Source organism: Cercospora kikuchii (genome assembly GCF_019650295.1).
Source record: "Cercospora kikuchii DNA, contig_00001, whole genome shotgun sequence".
Taxonomy (NCBI): domain Eukaryota; kingdom Fungi; phylum Ascomycota; class Dothideomycetes; order Mycosphaerellales; family Mycosphaerellaceae; genus Cercospora; species Cercospora kikuchii.
In genome coordinates this window covers 2,756,006-2,778,232 of record NW_025408582.1, presented here as the reverse complement: position 1 = coordinate 2,778,232, position 22,227 = coordinate 2,756,006, and the positions used below count along the sequence as shown (strand labels likewise).

General features: G+C 53.6%; 7 protein-coding genes across 7 annotated transcripts; 5 read left to right on the top strand and 2 right to left on the bottom strand.

The window, feature by feature from the left end:
• Nucleotides 1–1,118: 1,118 nt before the first annotated feature.
• Nucleotides 1,119–1,572, bottom strand: CKM354_000104900 (uncharacterized protein; the record flags this gene model as incomplete). The annotated part of the gene is made up of 2 exons (XM_044796158.1): nt 1,119–1,408; nt 1,470–1,572. 2 exons carry the CDS (start codon nt 1,570–1,572, stop codon nt 1,119–1,121), a joined length of 393 nt encoding a protein of 130 aa, XP_044652093.1.
• Nucleotides 1,573–2,011: 439 nt separating this feature from the next.
• On the bottom strand, nt 2,012–3,236 carry CKM354_000104800 (uncharacterized protein; the record flags this gene model as incomplete). The annotated part of the gene is made up of 2 exons (XM_044796157.1): nt 2,012–3,129; nt 3,200–3,236. The coding sequence occupies 2 exons, from the start codon at nt 3,234–3,236 to the stop codon at nt 2,012–2,014; spliced, it is 1,155 nt and encodes a 384-aa protein (XP_044652092.1).
• A 284-nt stretch (nt 3,237–3,520) lies between these two features.
• CKM354_000104700 (uncharacterized protein) lies at nt 3,521–5,867 on the top strand (the record flags this gene model as incomplete). The annotated part of the gene is made up of 2 exons (XM_044796156.1): nt 3,521–3,589; nt 3,654–5,867. The coding sequence occupies 2 exons, from the start codon at nt 3,521–3,523 to the stop codon at nt 5,865–5,867; spliced, it is 2,283 nt and encodes a 760-aa protein (XP_044652091.1).
• A 421-nt stretch (nt 5,868–6,288) lies between these two features.
• CKM354_000104600 (uncharacterized protein) lies at nt 6,289–7,158 on the top strand (the record flags this gene model as incomplete). The annotated part of the gene is made up of 1 exon (XM_044796155.1): nt 6,289–7,158. One exon carries the CDS (start codon nt 6,289–6,291, stop codon nt 7,156–7,158), a length of 870 nt encoding a protein of 289 aa, XP_044652090.1.
• Nucleotides 7,159–8,203: 1,045 nt separating this feature from the next.
• CKM354_000104500 (uncharacterized protein) lies at nt 8,204–10,040 on the top strand (the record flags this gene model as incomplete). Its single annotated transcript, XM_044796154.1, has 6 exons — nt 8,204–8,437; nt 8,495–8,641; nt 8,700–8,858; nt 8,916–9,265; nt 9,333–9,666; nt 9,726–10,040. 6 exons carry the CDS (start codon nt 8,204–8,206, stop codon nt 10,038–10,040), a joined length of 1,539 nt encoding a protein of 512 aa, XP_044652089.1.
• A 2,199-nt stretch (nt 10,041–12,239) lies between these two features.
• On the top strand, nt 12,240–19,748 carry CKM354_000104400 (uncharacterized protein; the record flags this gene model as incomplete). Its single annotated transcript, XM_044796153.1, has 2 exons — nt 12,240–12,489; nt 12,538–19,748. 2 exons carry the CDS (start codon nt 12,240–12,242, stop codon nt 19,746–19,748), a joined length of 7,461 nt encoding a protein of 2,486 aa, XP_044652088.1.
• Nucleotides 19,749–20,955: 1,207 nt separating this feature from the next.
• CKM354_000104300 (uncharacterized protein) lies at nt 20,956–22,069 on the top strand (the record flags this gene model as incomplete). The annotated part of the gene is made up of 3 exons (XM_044796152.1): nt 20,956–21,080; nt 21,138–21,377; nt 21,430–22,069. The coding sequence occupies 3 exons, from the start codon at nt 20,956–20,958 to the stop codon at nt 22,067–22,069; spliced, it is 1,005 nt and encodes a 334-aa protein (XP_044652087.1).
• Nucleotides 22,070–22,227: the final 158 nt, after the last annotated feature.

Below are 22,227 nucleotides of genomic sequence, written 5' to 3'. Positions count from 1 at the left end.
GTTGAAACGCTGCACTGAAGCCGTTCTGAGGGTTTGCAGTCGTATGTCGATTTGGAGGACGGCTAGCAATGGTTCGTATGTCTAGACTAAGTAGCTTCGCGGAGCGATGGTTATCGACACCATTATGGCCGGCAGTTGCACAGCAAGACCTCGCAACGAAGGCATATTTTGGTCACCAGCTTTCCTTCAAGCTTTGTGTCTACATGGATATCGATCCACTCAGGACCTAGGCGCTCCGTCGAGCACAACCCAGGTTTGATGCGGCCAAGGCGGCAAAACAACACAAGTAACCCTATATCCAGTGTCCAGGATCACTATTGATTAATGAACTAATCTCACGCTCCGGAAAGCGAGGAAACGATGCAGGTCGACAACTTGGTAGATTGAAATGTGCTTCGTGTGAATGGACATTCGTTATGTGCCAGTAGATGCACATCGTGGTCAACGGGGTTCCGTGTACTGTGAGTTTTATTCGCATCGCAGGTCACGTAGCCAACTCGTTTCCTAATGCCTTCGCTTAATTCGCACAAGGATATGCCTGGCACTGGAACCAACTGACTGCTGAGCGCAAAGGTCGTGATCTGGACCCGCCTTCAAAGTTACGGATAAACTGTACAATGAGAGCTGCCGATTGCTTCCACCGTTCAAAGTTCCTTCGCTCGATTGGCACCGCCGACAGTTCGGTAACGCTCTCTCCACTACCAGTTTCCCAAGCTCGACTGTCCGTCATTCGTTGTGTCCCGATGTCAATCAATGCCATCAGGCACAGTCCGGGAGCCAAGCTGTTAAGATATCTCCTCGGCGTCGTTGCCCTAGGTGCTCGTGTGACGCATGAGGTTTTGAGCCGGGGTAAATATCGATGTAGTTGTCCTTCGGCCCACGCTTTTCCGCTACCACCTTACAAGCACTTGTAGGCGCGCCCGCATCGTCTTGCCATATTCAGCAGCACGTGCTGTAATGGGCGAAGTCTTCTACGGCCTTGTCCAGACGATGAAGCGTGGGACTGGCTTCACGCCACAGAGTGGTGCTGATCACCTCGCGGTCATTGCCTCTTGGATCGCCTCGGCCTTATCGACGATGTTCGTTTGTCCATTCTTGAGTGCCATGCCCAACTCTCCTTATAGCAAACTTGCGTTTTTCACCTCCTTGAAGCTCTTGGTAGTACCCTTCAACTTTCCAGCAGTATCATTATCCAGCCTCTGCGTATGCTCATGGATATTCAACTTGTACTTCTCGCCAACATCTCCCACTCGTCTCCCTTGCACAACATTTTCCCTCAGGATTTGCGTGACACCCTGTGCATGTTCTACGCCTTGTGCTGCCTCGACACTGTCGGCAGGAAGTTTTGCGCCGTTGCGGAATTCACTTCGAGCAAAAGCACGGGAAGAGCGTAGCATGTGAGCGTCGCCTAGAAGCGAAGGGTCAGTATAGTTGATGGGTAGTCGTAGTTCAAGTCGTCTGCGATGTACCATTGAATGCTATCCCCGTTGCGCGGAGGAGATGGCGGTATGTGGCGAGGACAGCGAAGCGATTTGTGGCGATATCGACGTGTGAGAGCACCTTTGAAGCCATAATGGCAATGTAGAAATTGTGGTCACCGAAGGCGCATTACTATGCTTACGTGAAGATACTTTGTAGACCACAGATCGCGGCGCATGTGAAGCCGCGCACGATGCTCGGGAGTCCGCGCTCGACCGGTACGTCATCAAAATTTGATTCGCCTTTTGACGCCCTCGAATTCCTTCCACGCCCCTGGCCCCCATGGCTTCACTGCCAGTCCACATCTTCTACTCGTGCTGACCCTCTTCCTGTAGATACGGCTAGAGTTCAATCTTTGCATGCTTTCAAACAGCGGCTCTGTAATCAGTAACCATGCATGTTGGACATCAAGCACAGGAAAGTTGTCTTCCTCACAACAATAACGAGCACGTAGATTCGGGTCATAAAAGCTTTTCATACACAACACATACCCAGAACAGTAGAGAACGACGCCCACCCGTCAATGCAATTATTACGATGATCCGTCAACCGCATCCTGCACAGTGCCACTCTCCTGAACGTTAGGAGTACTGGAAGCTCCCTCGGCGGCCGCCGCTTTTGCATCTTCCGACTTCTTCTTTGCAGCTAGTTGCCATGCGGGAATGGCAGCCTTGCCACCACTATTTCCAAGCAAGCGTGACTGGTAAGGGTTCGAGCTTGTCGATGGTGTGGCTGCGCTAGTATATGGAGACGACGACTTTGTCTCCGTTGCAGGTGAAGAAACGCCGTTTGTGCCGTTTGTCGCAGGTTCCTGTACGGCAGGAGCGGAAGAAGTGCCATTCACTTGGGCGCTGGAGCCCAGCACCTGTCCGCTGGAGCCCAGCACCTGTCCGCTGTGTCCCTGAGAGCCAGGAAAGCTGGGAGTCGTCCTGCTTGGTGCAGCTCCGCCATCGCGCATGCGATTCTGTACCAATGTCTTCAGACTCTTCATTTCTGTGCCGAGCTCTTTTAGCCTCTCTTCCTGCGCCTGCTTCTCTTTCTCAATGGCCCGTGGTATCAGATCTCGCAACTCGTTCAACTCTCGTGCGTTCCTCTTTGCTTCTTGTTCCCGTTCGTCATTCGCCAGCTTCATTCGAGAGATCACGCTCTCCACTTCGGACAGGGCAGCATCCAATCTCTCCTTCCGCTGCGCCTCGGCGTTCTTCAGCTCTTCCGTATCGGCAGACAGTTGCTCCAGAAGCTGGAACGTCTTCTCGAACGCCTCATCCACGCTCTTCTTGTCCTGCTCAAGTTGAGGCGGCGTTGGGGGTGCGATAAGTGGATAAACATATCGCTTTGCCGTCCAGTACAATCCGTACCCTATGCCAGAAGCAACAGTAGCAGCAATAAAATAGTCCCTCCAATCTCGCCTCGGAGGCTCGGGAGGAGGTTGTTGCCAGCCTCCATATGGTTGTTGTGCATAGCCACCATTGTAGTTGTTATATTGTGGTTGGCGGTACTGGGCGGGAGGTTGCGAGGCCGTGCCAGGCGGGGGCGATTGACCGACGCGCGCGAGTGAAGTATCGATCTCTTCTTGTGTCAAGTTCTTGGAGCGTAGAAAAGCGACGCGTTGTTCCAGAGGAGCCGAAGCGACGGAGGGGTCTTGGAGGACTATGTTCACATAGTGTCAGTACAGCAGTGCGACTCGCACCGGGCGGACGGAGGGCGTTTGGATGCGTACAGGAAATGGCTCCTTCAACCAGGTCCTCGCGGACCATCGTGGCGGCACTGCGAGCAGAATGCAGTTGCTGTATGTTCTGCAAGACTGTCTTTCCAATGACACGGCGCAACAATGTGCAAACAGTGGAGGTGTTAACTAGTCTGCACCAGACGAGACGGCACTCGCTCGTGATGCCTCGGCTTGATCGGCGAGCTTCCCGGTGATCCCTGCACGGCGCGGGTTGCTCCTTCCGCCGCTTTGTTTACACTTGCAAACTTGGGGCAAGAACCACCAAGCTCACACATCGCAACGACCGCAAGCGCACGTGTCATACGCGACAATATGGACTCGACACGACGAACGACCATGTCGCAGGAACCAGGTCTCTTTTCTGTGCGCCGACCGCGAGAGGTGAGTCGCGACAGCAATAACAACATGTGCCGGCGCATAAACAGTCGCTGATGGCATATCGCAGAGTCTCGCGCCCGTCTCACACAATGTGTCCGCCATACCGATGCCCGCTTCAGCGATGAAGCGATCCAACAGCCAGTCCAACTACCACAATGCGCCCGCGACGGCGACACATCACCGGTCAACATCGGGAAGTAGAATGTCCCTTGCGCCTGGCCGGCCGGCGCAGCCCATGTTCCAACGCTCTTCATCAGGCGACAATCTGGCAGGAATGGGCGGCTTCAGCACCGTCCAGCGACCGAGCACACAAAACTTCTTTGCGAGCACGGGTGGGAGGAAGAGCTTTGCGCCCGTCACTTCGACACCTGCAAACCCCATCCAATTCGAGGCGAGCACCCAGCGGAGGAGTTCTGTATACAGCGCGCGACCCTCAGCTGGATTTGGACCTCAAGGGCATCAGTCATTCTTCGCGACTGCTCCTCCGACAAATGGCATTCCCACCGACCCACGACGATTGCGCGATTCACAGACGAGGCAAGCAATGGGCCAGGAGCTTATGGAGTTCCTCACCCAGCGCAACTTTGAGCTGGAAATGAAGCACAACTTGACCCACAAGACTATGACTTCACCGACGCAGAAAGACTTCAATCTGATGTTCCAGTTCTTGTACCATCAGATCGACCCGGCATACCGCTTCCAAAAGAACATAGATGCCGAAGTGCCTCCTTTGCTCAAGCAAATGCGCTATCCATTCGAGAAGAATATCAGCAAAAGCCAGCTTGCTGCGGTGGGAGGTAACAATTGGAGCACGTTTCTGGGACTGCTGCACTGGATGATGTTGCTTGCGAAGATGATGGAGCAATATAGCATGGGCATGTGGGATGACGCATGTATCGAGGCTGGCTTCGACGTGTCCGCGGACCGCATCACATTCGACTTTCTGTCTAACGCGTATCGAGAATGGTTGTCGATCGAAGACGACGATGACGAGGAAGAAGAGGCAAAGAGGAGGATTCAGCCACACATTGAAGCCATGGCCATGAAATTTGAACAAGCGAATGCAGCGAACTTGGAGCAAGTAAAAGAGCTGCAGGCAGAGTCTAAGAGACTGCAAGAGCAGATTGACGAGCTGAGCAAATCCGCTCCTCGACTGGCCAAACTGGATGAGACCATCAAGATTCTGGAAGAGGACAAGCAGAAGTTCGAACAGTACAATGCAAGCATGGACGCGAAGGTGGAAAAATACTCCCATCGCGCAGACCTACTGCAGCAAGAAATCGAAAGATGTGAAGCAGAAATGGCAGAGGCAGAAGCTGAGCGCGCAGACCTGCAACAGAAGGTTGACGATCAAGGACTCTCTGTACAGGATATTGATCGTATGAACACGGAACGAGAACGACTGATAAAGGGTGTCGAGGCCACACAAACGCGTTTAGAAGAGGCAAAGGAACGAACTGGCAAGAAGGAAGTTGAGACAGGGTCAAAACTGGATGATCTGGAGAGCGCAGTGCAAAAGTACAACTCCCTGGGCTATCAAATCGGGATCATTCCCTCCACGGCACATAACGCCAATGGAATAGAGTACGAACTGCGCCTGCGCGTCAACTCTGGACCAGACTTCTCCTCATCCACCAGCACTGATGCAGCGAACGATCGACTATTGCAAGACCCCAACAATGGATACGCTCCTCATCTTCTGCTTCCTGCACCGGACCTCAAACAGATCAAATTGTCTCTCCAGCAACTCCGCAAGACTATTTCCGAACGTCGGAACGCCAGTCTGGAAGAAGACATGGCCAAGATTGACATTTTAGACAAAACTCGCGAAGCCCTCGAAGACAAGCACTCCGAACTCGAAACGCTCAAACACCGCGTTAGTGGCGCGCAGGAAGAATTCGAAAAGATGCGCGAAATCTCCTCGGCCGCTGCCATGCACTCCGAAGCTCAAATCGAGAAGATGGAGAAAGAACTCAACAAAGTCCGAGTTGGGCTGGGCGAGAGCGTGCAACTTATGGAACAGAGAGAAATGGGCGTGAATTTGGAGTATGAGCAATTGACGTTCCGGGCTGCGGAACTGCGAGAAGAGTTGCACACGGAACTAGAGAGGATTCTGAAAACAGTGGTTGACTTCAAGATCCACATTCAGACGAGTTTGGAGAGTTATGAGGAGTTTGTCGCTGAAGAGGTGGAGAGAGAGTATGAAGAGATGGAGGGCGTCTTGAATGCCAAGGGAGAGGATACCATCACACTAGGGGTCGACGATGAGATGGAGGAGTAAGTGGGATTGCCTGTTCCAAGCATGCGGGATCTGCGCTTTCCCCGACAATCACGATGAAACGACAGGATGGTTCGGCGTTCGATTGCTATTCCAGATACCTCTTTTGCGCGGCTGTTTATGTATGATGATTCGTTGTCATACTTCTTGACCATAATATTCATTCTTCAATTCCTCCCAATGTCGTCAATACCGATACACTCTTCTCGCCAAATCGTTCTCTTCGCAAGAGGAGTGAAGCAGTTGCGCGGCAGTATCGTTAGGAGGTACAAGTCAAGCAGGCACGGAATTTAGTGAAGCCGTTCCGAAAGCTGTAATTTCCTTTCTCAGGAGGAGGCAATGCATACTGAATAACAACATCGGTCTTCATCCAAGACATCAAAAGGCATCATCAGTGCATCTCGACCCCTCGTACTGGACACGTATGAGACTTCTGCATGGGTTGCAGTTGCCTACGGCCCGGCTGATCGCTCGCCTCACTCATACTATTACCATCCAACCAACGGCGAGACGCTGCAGCCCGACTCACTTAAGATGGCTCTCAGATTCCTCCGGCCAGCGGCAGAACGGGGACTGGACGCAAGATGAACTCAATCAGCTGAGAGCGCTTCTGGCTGATGGCAAGAGGCTGTGTGACGCGGCAGCAGTATTGAAGCGATCCAGATATGCTGTCCTGCAAGTGTCTAAGTTCGATGCACGGAAGAATGGTTGGTGGACTCCGGAACGCCCAGACGATGTGGGGAAATTTCGACAGAACAAGGACGTTCGGCGACTAGAATCAGGCGATTTTGAAGTGGAAGAAAAGCCCGAGTCCGTTCCAAGGCAACGATGGACCGAAGCAGAATATCTCAAAGCTCTTGAGATGCGTGAATCTGGTATGTCTTTGCGAGAGATCGCGAACCGGCTTCACCGCTCGCTTGAAGGCGTACGAAATCAGTTCCAGCGCCGACGAAGCAACCAGGATATTCCATTTGCTGTAGGCCCCTGGACTCCTGTTGAAGACGAGCAGTTACGTACATTACGCAAAGATGGGCACAGCTTTCAAGAGATTCAGAAGGCAATACCGCATAGGACATCGACTTCCATCAAGAGAAGAATCAGCGAATTGCGTACCCATATTAACAAGAGATCAACTCCCGGACGCTGGGGCGAAGAAGAGATCGCACTGCTCTGCCAATTGCGTTTGAAAGGATTAGAATGGAAGGACGTCTCAGCCCAATTGCCAGGAAGAAGCGCGACCGCTTGCCGAACGCTGTATCGGAAAGTGACAAGTGAGAATGTTGCAAAACGATGAAATCATTGAACAAAGAGCCAGAGATCCAATTCAGGGGCCGCGGCCATATTCGACATTTCTACTGAGCAAGTCCACGGAGCCCTGGCCAACACTACTGGGCAGCGGAAGATGTCGCAGTCGTTACTTTACGCCAAGTCACCGCAACGGACCACGTGCGTTTCAAACATTTCTAAGCGGAACCCGACCAAGTGCAACAGCCGATGATAGCTCACTAAAGTGCAGTCTTCTCTACAAGAGCATTGGCCGTGTTGCAGTATCGAATGCCGGTCCGAGTCTGGCCGATTTTGACCAGGCCGAAAAGAGCATCCCGAAGATTGGAATTTCGCGCCAAGAGGTCGCTTAGATCCCATCTCTCGTGACTGTTGCATGGAAAGTGGATTGCCTCCAGGCGTTGGAGCCTCCAGACCCCAAGGGGACCCCGACACACGACAGTTCGAAGTGGAGCCAAGGAAACATCAGCATTATAACCGCCACGCGATCACTGGCATTGCTTCCCCAAAGCTAAGACTTGCGGCGTCCTTGGCGACGAGCTGAAGCCTCTCAAGCCAATGACCAGCCTTGACAAGCTGGATCTTCATTTAATTCCAAGACCGCTTATGCATCTTGTCACCCACCATCTCCACGAGCTCAGAAAAAGTATCGGAGCGGCACCGGTAGACTGTTCATAGCATGACCGTGCGCCAATGAATGCCCTTCGTGTGCGGTCGGAACAGCGAAATTCGCAGTGGATGCACGAGGACTCTTCGGCCTTTGAAGTCTTGGAAATCGGGAATGTGCCAAGTTTGGTCAAGACTTAATGGAGTCTCAACCGCTGGTCGCGCGGTCGCGCGGTGTGAAAAGCCACAGCAGACCATCATGCGAAGGAGCCTTCCCGCTGCTTGGCCAGGTCTGGGCGCGGGCAAGGTATCATCGGACAACTGCAATGATGACATTACACGGAAGTACAAGAAGGCTGCGTGTGCGCCGTTAAGTATGTAGTGGTTGTGGTACTGTGTCGCCGGCTCCAAAACAGATTTCCGCTCCTCGTCTTTTTTGTGCATCAAACATGGAGTCCACAGGCAAATCAGCAGAACCCGTTGCGACTGGCATCTTCGCAACTGCGAAGCAAAGCTTTGGAGATCTGTTTCGATGGGAGCAGCGAGTTGAGATCACAAACGAATTTGGAGAATCTCGTACAGAATGGCAGAGGCCAGCTCCTCTGAAGAACCCAATTTCTCTGTTGGCGCAGCTCTCACCGACTGCATGGCTTTTCTTCATTGTCGGCTTTGCATCTTGGTCGGTAAGGCATATGTTGAAATTGTACAATGCATAGCAAATGCTGACTTGCGATCAAAAGGCCGATGCATTCGATTTCCACGCTCTGAGTATCCAAACCACCAAGCTTGCGTCTTACTATGACACTTCCAACACGAACATCACGACTGCGATCACCCTCACTCTTCTTCTGCGCTCTATCGGTGCCGCGATCTTCGGACTTCTTGGTGTAGGTTAATGTGGAAGACGTAAGCTGCGAGGACAACCACTGACAGCACACCTGGCAGGATCAATTCGGTCGTAAGTGGCCCATGGTAGCCAACATGATAATTCTTGGTATTCTGCAGATCGCAACGATTTACAGCACCACGTTCGGGCAATTCCTTGCTGTGCGATCGTTGTTCGGTCTCTTCATGGGTGGCGTATATGGAAATGCCGTCGCAATGGTAATCAATTTTCGAAAGATGGTATTGGTTCTCACTTCTCTGACATACTTTCCTTAGGCTCTGGAGAACTGCCCTGTCCAAGCCCGTGGTCTCATGTCCGGTATCCTGCAGCAAGGTTACTCGTTCGGTTATGTCTGTGCTGCTTGTGCCAATCTTGGCGTTGGCGGTTCGGTCGAATCCTGGAAGACCGTCTTTTGGATCGCAGCAGGACTCAGTATCGGTGTTGGTCTCATCCGCGTCGCTTTCCCTGAGAGCAAGCAATTCCGTGAGCGCAAGGCTGCGGGCCACAAGGGCGCTTCTGCTGGTGTCTTCTGGGCCGAGACGAAGACCATGTTGGCAAAGGAGTGGAAGATGTGCATCTACTGCATCATTCTCATGACCTGGTTCAACTTCTACTCTCACACTTCGTAAGCTTCCATCGTTCTGCGCATAATTTTCATGCGAGCATTTGCTAACGGGTCTCTGCCACAACAGTCAAGACTCCTACACCACTTTCATGCGAACTCAAAAAGGCATGGACAACCACGATGCCTCGATTGCCAGTATCCTGATGAAGACTGGTGCTTGTGTCGGTGGCACTGTCATTGGATACCTCAGCCAATGGGCCGGCCGTCGTCGTGCTATGGTTGTCTCAGCACTGATCAGCGCCTGCATAATCCCCGCTTGGATCTTGCCAACTTCTCTTGGAGGTCTTTCGGCGTCTGGTTTCATGATTCAATTCTTCGTTCAAGGAGCCTGGGGTGTGATTCCTATCCACCTGAACGAGCTCTCGCCTCCTGCCTTCCGTTCATCGTTCCCTGGTATCACTGTAAGTCAAGAAGCAGCATTGATTCGTGCAATTCGTGAGCATCGCTGACAATCGCAAAGTACCAACTCGGAAACATGATCTCTTCGCCCTCTGCCCAAATCGTTAATGCTATCTCCGAGTCTAACCTCATTTCGGCTCGTGGAGAGCGTGTGCCATCTTATGGACCGACTATGGGCGTTGCAACTGCAATCATCGCTCTCGGAATCGCTTTCACTGCCGCCATCGGTCCTGAGAAGCGAGGAAGCAAATTCGAGAATGCTGTTATTGGTGGCCAGACGGTTGCGAATGTTGAAAAAGATGTTGATGCCGAGCGAGGGGACAGTGTTGAGAAGCCCACTACAGATATCAAGCTTGAAGATGTGGAGAGGAAGTGAGGTGTGGTATTGATGATGAAATACAAGGCAACGAATTGAGATCTGGGGCGTCGTTCACGAATCTCCTAGCCTAGAATGACATTAGCCAAGGCATCAAAGCCATGTGAAGCATTACTGAACAATGTCGGCACCACAGTATCTTCGTCCTAGACATAGAGTGTGCAATGTCGTTGGGAAAGTGTTCATTGACACCTGCCCGAAGTTGGTGGGTACTCTGTCGCTGCTTAGTCAGTTTGCTAAGGCTGATTGCTGGGCGCCGAACCTTGCATCCCTTCGACTGAAATGCTTCAACTTGGCACAGCATTTTCGTCTTGAAGAATACCCAGAGGCGTGATTATTGCTCTAAAGGTGTACATGTTAACCACTCTGACGTGAGGACCACACGGCCAAAGGCACTGCTTCCAGTCGTGCGATGAAATTTCGACACAACACGTCCTCGGCAGCTTTCCGAGAGGTACTACCTTCCGCATGAACTACCCTTTCCAAGACTCAGTCATGTGCAGCTGTCGCTGTCGCACAACCATCGCTGCGCCGTCCTTGTACTGGGCTGCGTGAACACCGCCATTACTGGGTAGAAGCAACTTGCGAGTCGTCTGTAAGCAGCCAGCTTGATGCACGACCGAGGAGCTTTGAGATATCACACATTGCCCAGACGATCTGCTCCGAACAAAGCAGGAAACCTGGGCACCTCCATCGCGCCGCAAGCTGTCGCTCTCAGACAGCTGGATGCCAGTTTCGGAGACGTCGGGCAGCGGGACGACGGTACCCTCTACCATGTCAAGGGTGACTTGGCTGCTCATCAGCTTTACCTCGTTTATCTCGGAACATTCCACAAACAATGGGGTCCTGATCTGACAGTGTCAACAAGCCTGGGGCGTTCCTTGTTCTCACACACTGAGAGTGAACTATATGTCAGCTCTGCTATTGCTCGCACGGCTTCTACCAGCGCTTGGACGACCTCATCACTAATAACATCCATGTCCGTGAGGCGGGCCCTTTGGCGCTTTGAGCGCATGTCGAAATTGCTACCGTGTCAGGCACGAGCCCGAATTGTACAGTTCGAATTCGACTCTCGTTTGCGAGATGCGACGGCAAGCACTTCGAGCACAGCGAGCTGCGTCTTCAATCTCATGAAACGGAGACTTCACCAGGATACAAACTACCTGCTAGATCTCAAACTCATCAGAAGCAGAGCGCGTGCCTCGAGATAAACGACCGAGTGACAGACGCAGGCGAGCAACGCAGTCCTCCACTGAGGGAATGAATTTTGTTTGTACAGATCGAGATTCACGATGCCATCGACGCGTCTCTGTTGGGCGTCCATGCACGCTGCTCTGTGGTTGGACTTGTGGCTGTCGGAACGCGTTGCCGGCCCGCACGAGCAGCAGCCAAAGTTCAGGCGATCGTTCAGGAACGAGACGGATACCCCACAGCGCGCTTGGTTCTGCTGTCTCGCGGCATCGTGGGAGGAAAGTCCTTGTCCGCGACCCGATGTTGGAGAATCACTCCGACCTCACCTCGTCGGCACATGGAGCATACCATTGAGCATTGTGAAGGCATGCATTGCACCATCCAATTCCGATTGAGTCGCGTCGTTGTGATGGAAACTGGTGATCTGGCATAGCAGTCGCACTCAATCGTGAGCAATGACGTCCTTTGCTCGATGCATTACGGTAGGACAATCGAGCGACTCAAGCGGGAGGGCATCATCGCAGCTTGGAAAACGGCAGCGCTTTGTCAACATGATGAGAAGTCCAATGGCCGCAACGCGTCTTCGCTGCCACTGAATCGTGTTGCTTCTCACATTGTGCTTGCCAATGCAGAGTGATGCAGTGGCACAGCTCCCACGAGTCAGAGCCACAAGGAGATCAGCGAGTCCAACCACATTGAGGCTGCAGGCTGGTGCAGGCGATCTCAGCTCAGCACAGCACCATGGCCAGATCGGACAGCCGCACACAGTCGCCGATACCTTGGCCTAGTGGCCGTAGGCTCTGGTGGAGAACGCCTTGGGCATGTCCGCGCTTGTCTCCAGCCTCGTGCCAAACAGTGCGGTGCTTGTAGACCATGAGTCGCAAGACGTGCGCCATCTCGATGGACCTGGTGCAGCAACAAATATAGCGCGCCTCCGGCCTAGCACTCGCTTCTGATGTTCTCGTCAACCGCATCCGGCCTTCGACTCCTCGGCCGTCACCAAACGCGATGTTGTGGGTGCCGGGCATACTGGTCTTGCCTTTACTGGCTTTGACTGTAGGCTCAGACTCATATGCTACGACTATCTCCGCACGGCAAGCAGAGCAGAGCACACTTTCAGCATGTGCACAAACATGCGTTACGCAACTTCCGAACAACTGTCAAGCCGACGATGTGTGCTTCTGTACTGCAACCGTAAGGACTGCATATGAGTCGTGCCTGGCATCACAATGTTCTTCCTCAATGCAGGACCAACTTGGTACGTGATGCGCTATATATCCCTTGTCTAGTTCTAACATCATTTCAGATGGTCTACAATACCAAGCCACAACCTGCAATCGACCGGTCCGCAACAACGCAAATACCTTGTATGGCGTTACCTGGGCCTTCTTCTCAGTGGCAGTTCTTTTCGTGGCACTGAGGCTGTTGTCAAGATGGCGGGGTCTGAACGGGAGCGGCATCAGTTGGGATGATTGGGTTGTCTTGGGTTCACTCGCGCTCGTTGTTGTACTGGACGTCAGCTTAAACCAAGAGACGAAACTGGGACTCGCCACGGATCTCTATACGAACACGGTCGACAGCATTGAAGACATTCTACGATGGCTTTACATTGGGGAGATCCTGTACATCACCGTCGTCATGACTACGAAAATCGCCGCCGTCTTATTGTACTTGCGAATCTGGACTGCGGACTCCATCACGAAAGCTTTCAGACTATCCTGTTGGATCAGCATTGGTATTTTTACCATGACTGCACTTGCGTTCGATTTCGCAATCATTTTCCAATGCTCCCCTATTAGCTATGTCTGGAACCGAGTTACCGGACGAACTGGCTCTTGCATCGAAGTTGCGCCACTTCTCTACATCTTCGGAGCGCTGAACATCATCTATGATGTGATCGTGTTCCTGTTACCGATCTTCAGTGTCCTGAGGCTCAATATCGCACTGCACAAAAAGGTTGGCGTTGCCACACTATTTGCCATCGGATTTGTGGTCACAATTGCAGCGATCATACGCTTGCAATACGTTGTGCGCTTGTTTGGTGCGATGAACCTTACATGGGAGTACCAGTATACTGGCTTGTGGGCCATTATCGAGGCCAACTTGTCGGTCATCTGCATCTGCGCACCGCCCATCGCTGGTCTGATGCAGCGCTGGTTCAGCGGCAGGCTCGGAGATGCGAGTAGCGGCTATGCCAATGGCTCTGTCGCAACGCAGCGCCTTTTCGGACGACGACATGATAATGACTCAGATGTCGACACACCTGGAATAATTGCGACCGAGATGACACAGCAAGATGAACCCGCAGATATGGAGAGTGTGCTTCGAAAAGGGCAGTTCGATGGACAGTCTGGCACCAGCAAGATTGGCGATTTGGACATGAAGTCTATCGGATCCAGCAGCACCTCGGACATGGAGAGGCGCAGGCCTGGGAGTAGCAAGAAAACGGCAGCTTTGTTTCCAGAGAAGGAAACTGCCGAATCGACTGCACTTGTCTTTCGACCACAGCCGGGGAATAGCAAAGTTGAAATCATCCACGAGCCGCCCACCAAGCCTGCTGAGGCGCGTCTGGCATATCGCGACGAGCACGATGTGTACCACGAAGTCACGATCACCGACATTCCCCATGGCCGCTTCCCGATGCACACCAACGGCAAGGCGAGACCCGCCGGCCTCGGTGCGCTCGCAGAAGCAGAGAACAGCGATGAAATTCAGCCGCTTTCAAAGGCTCCCGTGAATGCTCATCTCAGCGACGGCGATCAATCAATGTCCGAATCTCTTCGTGACTCTGATCCGCAAGGTCAAGGCGTTGCCCTGCCAAAGTCATACTCGCCGCCAGCTTCCCGCTCGCAGTCGCCCCCTGTGTCTCAGCTTGGCTATCAGTCTCTCAATGGCAGCTTTGTTGGAGCTGCGGGCTCAAGTTCGAAACGCAACTCGCAGTTCGCTGTTCCGACAAGACAGTCGGCAGCACGGTCCATCTCTTTGGCCAGCGGGACTCTCGAGGCGATCGATGTCGCTGCAAAGACGCCATCACCGCCGACTTCGCAGTCTACACAATCTATCACGACGCAAACTGACGATACCTCTCTCGATGAGCCACCTCACTCAGCTGGGCTTCCGATCAAGCGACAGGAAGTGGTCTACACTCCAAGGTCCATGACCCCTGGCGGTCGCCAGCTTCGGTCTCCATCGAAGTCGACCCAGGTCGATGAAGGTTCCCTATCACCGCCTCCTCGTCCCTCTATGGCTGGAGGTCCACATTTAGCATCATCAAACTCCAGGTCCCCCTCTCATATGAATCGTCGTGGCCCGTCCCGAGAGCCACCAATGTCGCCCGAACCATTCATGAGCGCACCGTCCCCGCCAAGGGCACAATCACCACCTGTTCTGCAGTCTAACTTACCACAGGTCGCAGTGGACCGTAACTACTCTCAGTCTCGCTCACCGCCACCGGCGCAGCATACAGGCTACCGCGACTCCTCACTCCAGGTTGGATCACCGATGGTCGATCCGTACGAGTTCGATGGCAACTCGCCAGCGAGGGCTATGTCTCCACCTCAAGGGCCACCAGATCAATATGCCAACGAGCCTGTCACAGCTCACACCAGATCGGTATCGAGGCAACCTGGAATGTCTCCCCCTCTGCCGGCAACATCGGGTCCCAGCTCAAGCAATCCCCCAAGCAATGAAGTCACTTTCTTGCCGCGTGGTCGATCACCACCACGACCACAATCCCAAAAGTTCGACGCACCTCGATCCCAGTCTTCCGAAGCATTGCACTCGCCACCATTACCCACCCGCGACATGGGTACTGAGACAGATCCAGAGGAGGAGACTGACAATCCGCGCACACCTTCCGTGCCACGTGGCGCGGAAGATTGGCACCTCTCGCGCACGGCATCCCAACTTGACATATCTCATGAATCCTTCAATGCTGAATCAAGGATGATGTCAAGGTCTCCACCCCTCGACTTTTTGCCGCCCGGTAATGATCGCTCCATGTCTGGAGAAATGCTACCAGCTAGCACGTTCATCTTCGATAACTCCAGACCTGGCTCAAGGTTTAGATCTCAATCGCCGAATATGGGTATTGACACCGAACTCGCCAACAGAAATGAAGAGTATCCAGAACCATCAGCGGATATGGGCGTACAAGCTGGATCTCCTTACTTGAATAGTCGGCCGCCGGCGATGACCATGCCTCTGCCAGCGGTCGACATTGACGCAGCTCAATCACCCCGCACGGCATCTTCGCAAGCGGTTCCCATGGCTTCGCACCGACCTTCGGAGAGTCGATCTCCTTCGCCTACTGCGAAGATGGCTGGCATTCAATCACCGCCACAGGACTTCACAGACGACATCCGTCCGCCATTGTCGAAGGCAGGGTCTGACCAATACGTCCCACGCGCTCCATCGCCAACTGCAATGATGTCTGGTATCGTCCCCGATGACTACCACGAAAGTCGTCGTGGCTCTATGAAATCTCCCGTCCGCAGTCCATCTCCACCTCGCAGTGCTGCGCCAATTTTCAGCCCCAGAGACATCGCATCGCCTCGCTACGAATCTGCGGACGCTGGAACTTCTCCGATGTCGAACGGAAGCGGAGACGAGATCTTAGGAATCGGCATTGCGTCGCCGCGAGACATCGACAACCCCGGTACACATTCAGCAGACGCGGGAACCTCCCCGATGTCAGATTTCAAGGACGAGGACAGCGAGCCAGATGTCGCCACAGCCAATGCCCTGCCAACTCGTGACATTGAGCAGCAGCGATCGAACTCTGCCGACCGCGGTACATCTCCGATGTCCGATTGGAAGTCGGACTCGTCGCCCGCCGAGTCTCCTGGCGCCGCATCGCCGGACATTGTGGCTCCTCGCGCGCTTTCCACACACCGTGGCACATCACCAATGGAGACTGATAGCCCAAGATCTCCTCTGCCTGGACTTGCCTCGCGCTCTGCCTCTGCTACCACTATTGGCTCCAAGGACGATGACGGCCCACTACCAGTGCGAGATATTGAACAGCAGCGCTCAACTTCTGCGGACCGCGGCACTTCACCAATGTCAGATTGGGGTGATGACGAAGCTCCTTCGCCTCAGTATAATCAAGGCAAACGGCTTAGTGGCGACCTCACCCGTCGTCCAGCTTTGTCGCCAATTCAGCCCATGCGCCGCCTGTCCCGACAATCCCAAGCATCTTCCGATGAGAACACTCCTGCGCACACTCAGCTGCCTTTCGCCAACGCCGCAGGACGCAGAGAAATCCCGCAGCCACCTCGCAGAAACCCTTCCCAGGTTGCACTGCCTAAGGGTGCTTCAGACATCGAGGGCACTTGGACACCAGATAACAATCGCACTCCCGATCTGGAAAGAGTCGACGAGGGTGACGATGGTGCTCAATCTCCTTACAACATGCCTTCTGTCATACACTCTGCAATCATTCCTGAGGATCGTGGACGTGGGCTACCTGGGCCTCCCATGACTTACGGCGCAATCATGAGCCCGCAATACCATGGACCACGGATGGAGTCTGAGGAGATGAATGCCATGGACTTTGAGGAACGCTGGCAGCAGCACTACGGCGAGCGTGAGCGATTCAACGAGCGCGCGAACAGCAACGATTTCTTCCCCGATGGGGTTCCAATGTTTCCAGACGAGTTCGACACCAACGATCGGGACTACTCTCCAGTCCGTGGTATCGATGATGACGACGAAGAGGAAGAATGGCCACGCCGACCAGGATATGAGGTTCCTCATATCCCGTCGCCGCTTCTGGCTCAACTCCTCGGCGCCGCAGATCCAGAGATCTTCGACAGCCGAACACCCTCTCGGTCCCCATCGCGCTCGCGGTCACGATCAGCGTCTCCTGATGGCGATGAGATGGTGCGCGCTGCTGCCAGAGCTGCCGATAAGGGGCGTAGAGAGCACACCCGCTCTCCATCGCCAACTCGCCGCGAGTTGAATCGTATGGGTCAAGCCGCAGCCACAGATGTCTTTGAGAACGATGCATCCCCAGACGTGCCTATACCGTCTGCAATTGCTCGTCAAGCCGATCGATCCGCCCGCATGTCATTCAACTACGATGACTCCCGACTTCAATCCCCTGCCGGAAATGCCACAGGTATGCGTAGTCCGGATGTGGCTAACCCGGACCCGATCCATCCAGAGATACTGCGCCAAGAGCTCAACAAGCGTGCTCCAGTGATCATGGGTGATGATGGAACTGATATGCCCGATACTGACCCTCCGAGACCATACGATGCACAAATAGCAGCTCTTGATGCTCCAAGTCCGCCAGAGCCTTCTTCTGCTCGTCTGCGCGAGGCGCTAGAGCAAGCAAGCCCAGATGTTGGCGCTCAGGACCTTCCTAGCGCTAGTCAGTCGCCGGATCCGTGGACAGCACAGCTGGCACACATGGACCCCAACTCGGTGTCCGTCTCACGCTCGATTTCACGATCCCTTTCTCGGTCTGCAGCAGTATCGCTTTCCCGCAGCGCATCTGCTCGCATCCAAGAACGTCAATGGCAGTCAATGAGCCCTCAATATAATGGTCCCTCCGCAGACAGAGTATGGGATGAAGGAACGTTGTCCCCGCCTTTGCCGGTCGTTAGCCCTGGCTTGGATGACAACAACGATAGCACGCCTACAACGCCAGGCGGTGACGAGGCGCCAGTCAGGAGCCCCTCGATGTCCCCTCCTCTGTCCCCGGCTGGTGTTCGGCTCTCCAGAACCGACTCCTTTGACAATGGTCGCCCAGCTGAGAATCGTACTCCTGGCTCCGATTTCTTGCCTAGTCGGCCAGTATCTCAGCTTGATCTGCCAACTCTCTCAGACATGACCTCAGACAGCCCCATACTCTCCGCGGGACCCAACCAAGACATGGAACGTGACTCTGGAGTCAGCGTCTCTCATCGTGGATCGTCTGATCCAACCTCAAGAGTCAGCTTTTCTCGTCGTGAGTCCACAGACCATAACTCTGCGATATTTTCCCAGCGTGGCTCTTCGGACCCAAGCTCTGCAGTCGCAATTTCAAGCCCGGATATTCCACGTCGCAGTTTCGAGAGGGATGGATCGCATCCTCGTAGCTCCCGCCTCGTGCCTACAGAGTCAACGCCGGGCGAGAACCAAGCCATTGTCAGATCTCTGTGGATGCGAGCCGAGTCGAGACAATCTGCTAGCCGCGCACCAATGTCTCGTGATAGCTCCCGCGCCCCATCTTTCGAGGACAAGACCGGCCAAGATACAGCGCCCGATCGAGAAGCCAACACCGAATCTTGGTATAACCCGACAGTAATGCCTCGTCAGCAAGCACCTTTGTCTGGCTTGCTAAGCCGTGATTCCAAGGACGAGTCGCCTGCTGTTTCCTTGTCATCGCCAGCCAAGGCACAGGAGCAGGCACAACCACCAGTGGACGAGACTGCCGCTGCTGATCCCTACGTGGACTCCTTCGTCCAGTCCGAGGGTGCGACCGCCGACGATCAGAAGCGCACTTCGATCACTGATGGCCCATCGTTCGAGACTTTACAATCTCAGTCCGAGGCCCCGGCTGCTGATCCAGTTGCTGATGCTCTCATGTCGCAAGTCCAGACTGACAACGAGGAAGAGGTTGACGAGAAGCCGGCAATGGTCGAGATGGCCACAAGCCCTATGGTGGAGAATCCAAGAATGTCAGCGGCGGCGAGTGAGCAGTCCGAAGATAAGATCGAAAAGGACACATCCTCCGAGTCGTCTGATCCTATTGCGGAAGCTCTGCTTTCTCTGGTTCCAGCAGGAGAACAGATTGAGGACCAGGACACTGCCGGCTTCGTCAGTGCGCCTGTCTCAGTGCCACCCGAACAGCTCGCAAAGAACATGAGCCCAAATGCCGAGTACGATCCATTCAAGTACTCTTCTGATGAGGAGGCTGAGAAGAATGAGGAGAAGACCGGTGTTAAGCAGGTCGACGAAAAGACTCTTGGCAGTTTGGTCGGCCAGCCAAAGGCTTCGCCTATCGTTGCAAGCGAGTCGACGCGCCGCCAGTCAGCATCCTCTGGTGCTCTGAGTCCACAAAGCGACTCCCCTTTGCCATCTGCATCTCAACTCAACCTGCCAAGCATTAGCGCTGTGACTGCTGAGAAGAAGCAGGACACCAAGCCACCAACACCAAAAGTCGCAAACGTTGAAGTTTTGTCGTCTGCCGGAAGTTCACCTGACGTGTCGCAGTCCGACTCTCAAGAATCTAAGCGCGCGTCTATTCTCTCTGACACCTCTATGCCTTCCATCGGCAGCATAGAGACCGACGCCTCCGTCCGCACCAACAGCAATGATTTCGATTCGAGCGAGTTGCCCTCAACTCCACCGGACGAAGAGGCCGCCACGTCTCCCTTGTCTGCAGGATTGAAAGACCTCTTCGCAACTGAGTCCCCTCAGGTCGCTGTGGTCGGCGAGACAAAGCCCGACGAGGCAGAGGAGAAGCTCCGCCGTCCTCAACCCCCTTCGCGCACTGTTTCTCAACTCGCCTACCCGGATGAAGATTGACTAGAGGTGCGGGATGCGGTGCGAAGCCCGCACAACTATCGACCACGACGCCAGCACCGCCAGACTTCTGATGGCTCGTCGAACAGTGATTGAGAAAGATCTCTATGGAAAATGGGAAATTGTAATGACCTCAACTTGTAATATTAGTTCCATGTTTTATTTTTACTCTGAGCAGGAACAGTCTGCTATGATTGACGACAGTATTTGGGAAATCTGGTCCAGTCAGATGTAGCCATTGTATCAATACTTTCTTCATGATTACATGCGATGCCCTTCACATTGTTCCGACCTTGCAACTAAGCACTCCAATCCACAACAATTTATGGCATTGGCAAGAACGATGAAAGGTTAGGAGTGATGGAGTCTTGAGCCGGGTGCAGTGCAACTGCCCTTTAAACGAACAACGGTAGCTTCCCTTGGCAGATTGGAGCACGAACGACTCCGACCAAACATCTCTACAACTCGCAGCCACTCGCCTCACAAGATCAGCTAAACGATTTGCATAAGCTCCAACGACTTGCGGCTCACACGCGAATCTTCTACCCCATAATATCGCAACGTCCCTCGCTTCAACGGCGCATACTTCAACTCAACGACCGAAACACCAAAAGACCTAACGTTACTGCAAATCCTAACTATACAACACGAGGAAGATCAAGATCGTAGTACGCAAGCGGCCGTTTCTTGTCTCAACCCAGATCTGCAGTGCGTCATCTTCACCAACCGCCAGTAAATGCAGACCTAAGACAAGATCTCCCAGACGCGAAGCTCTCACGCGCTCTGCTTCTTTCACATGCGTCGAGCTTGAGCTCCTACTATCATCCTCTGGCTTTTCGCAGCCCCGACGCTCGTTTTACATATCCAGATCCAGGAAATCCGCGTACCTCCGCTCCGCCCCGAAAAGCTCTCAACCAAACAAATCGACGGCTTTGCTGATTTCTCTCTGGTTGTTGCACGAGACACTCGCCACGGAATTGGTTCTTTGTGCGTCATGCGGGATTAGCGTGCAGGACTAAGTCGTACCGCTTCAGCTTTTGTGCTCGAGGCAACTGGAGCTGGTTGGAGGAGCTTTGGATTTCTTGTTTGCTGGATATACTCGGATCTTGCAGCTTTGCTTTCTGTTTACCTTTGGCTGCAAAGCTCTTTTCGCATTCCTTGCCACTCACTCGTTTTCTTTCGGCAGCTCGCGGAAGGGCTGTTGGACGCCATGCAGCGCGTATTGGGATTATTGTATCTTTTGCTTTCGGTGAATCTGGTTTGCGGATATGCTTTGCCTGCGAATGAGAAGCGACAAGCTGGCGGTTGTCAGGCGCCGAGACAGCGAAGGTCGTGGTAAGTAATTGGATGTGCTAATTGTACCATTGATGCAAGGTTAACAGTTCTCGACAGGACAAGATTGAGCAACGAAGAGAAGAGAGCGTACTTGGATGCTGAGTTGTGCTTGCAACGAACGCCACCAGCTTATAGCATTCAAGGAGCCAGGAGTGTGTGGGAAGAATTGCAGTGGGCACATATTCGCAGCAAAAACTGGATCCATGGTGTTGGAGCCTTTCTGCCATGGCATCGATACTACCTGAGAGCACACGAGCAGATGTTATCGGAGCACTGCAATTATCAACTCGGCACACCGTAAGTGGTACAATGAGAACAGCATTGTAAGATGTCCACTGATTTGTTCAAGGTACTGGGAGGAAGCTTTGGATGTTGGGAACCTATTCGGTGCAGCAGTCTTTGATCCTCAGTCTGGCTTTGGTGGCGACGGCAGTCCGGGAGACAATTGCGTAACGACAGGCCCTTTCGCGAACCTGACTTTAGTCTTCGACAGCGATGGAGTCGCTCAACAGCCAGTGTGCTTGCGTCGACGCTTGAACCCGGACATGTTCTCGCGTGCCGCTCAAAGCGAAGTCGACAACTGCTTCAGGTATCCGGATTGGGCCGGTGCGAGTGTTTGTTATGAAAACTGGGTGCATATAGCTGGGCACGAGGGTGTTGGGGAAGTCATGGCGAATGCGCTGACAGCGCCTGGAGATCCAATATTCTTCTTGCACCATGCCAATATCGATCGAATGTGGTCGCTATGGCAGTCTGCAGGCCTGCCAGGTCGACTGACAGAGATGGGACGACCGAACACGCCCAGTGCCGATTTCAACGGAGCAAATAACTGGGCGCCGCCAGGGCCGGAATGGACCTCGACGAGTGGTGATAATGGACCAGAAACGACGCTGAACCACGTGCTGTGGGTAGCAGAGATCGTGCCGAATGCAACGATCAGAGATGTCATGGACTTAGGTGCTGGCTTGTCGTGCGCGACCTATGTCTGAAGACGCGATATGAGTGTTGCTGCGGATCATCGGTGAGAGCGCGGCGTAATGATAGAGGATGGTCAGCATCTGGAATCCGTAGATGCGCAGGGCTCATGTCCTAACATAATGCTTAATATACCTCGGCCGACCAAATGATGAACAACGCTGGCGTGTTC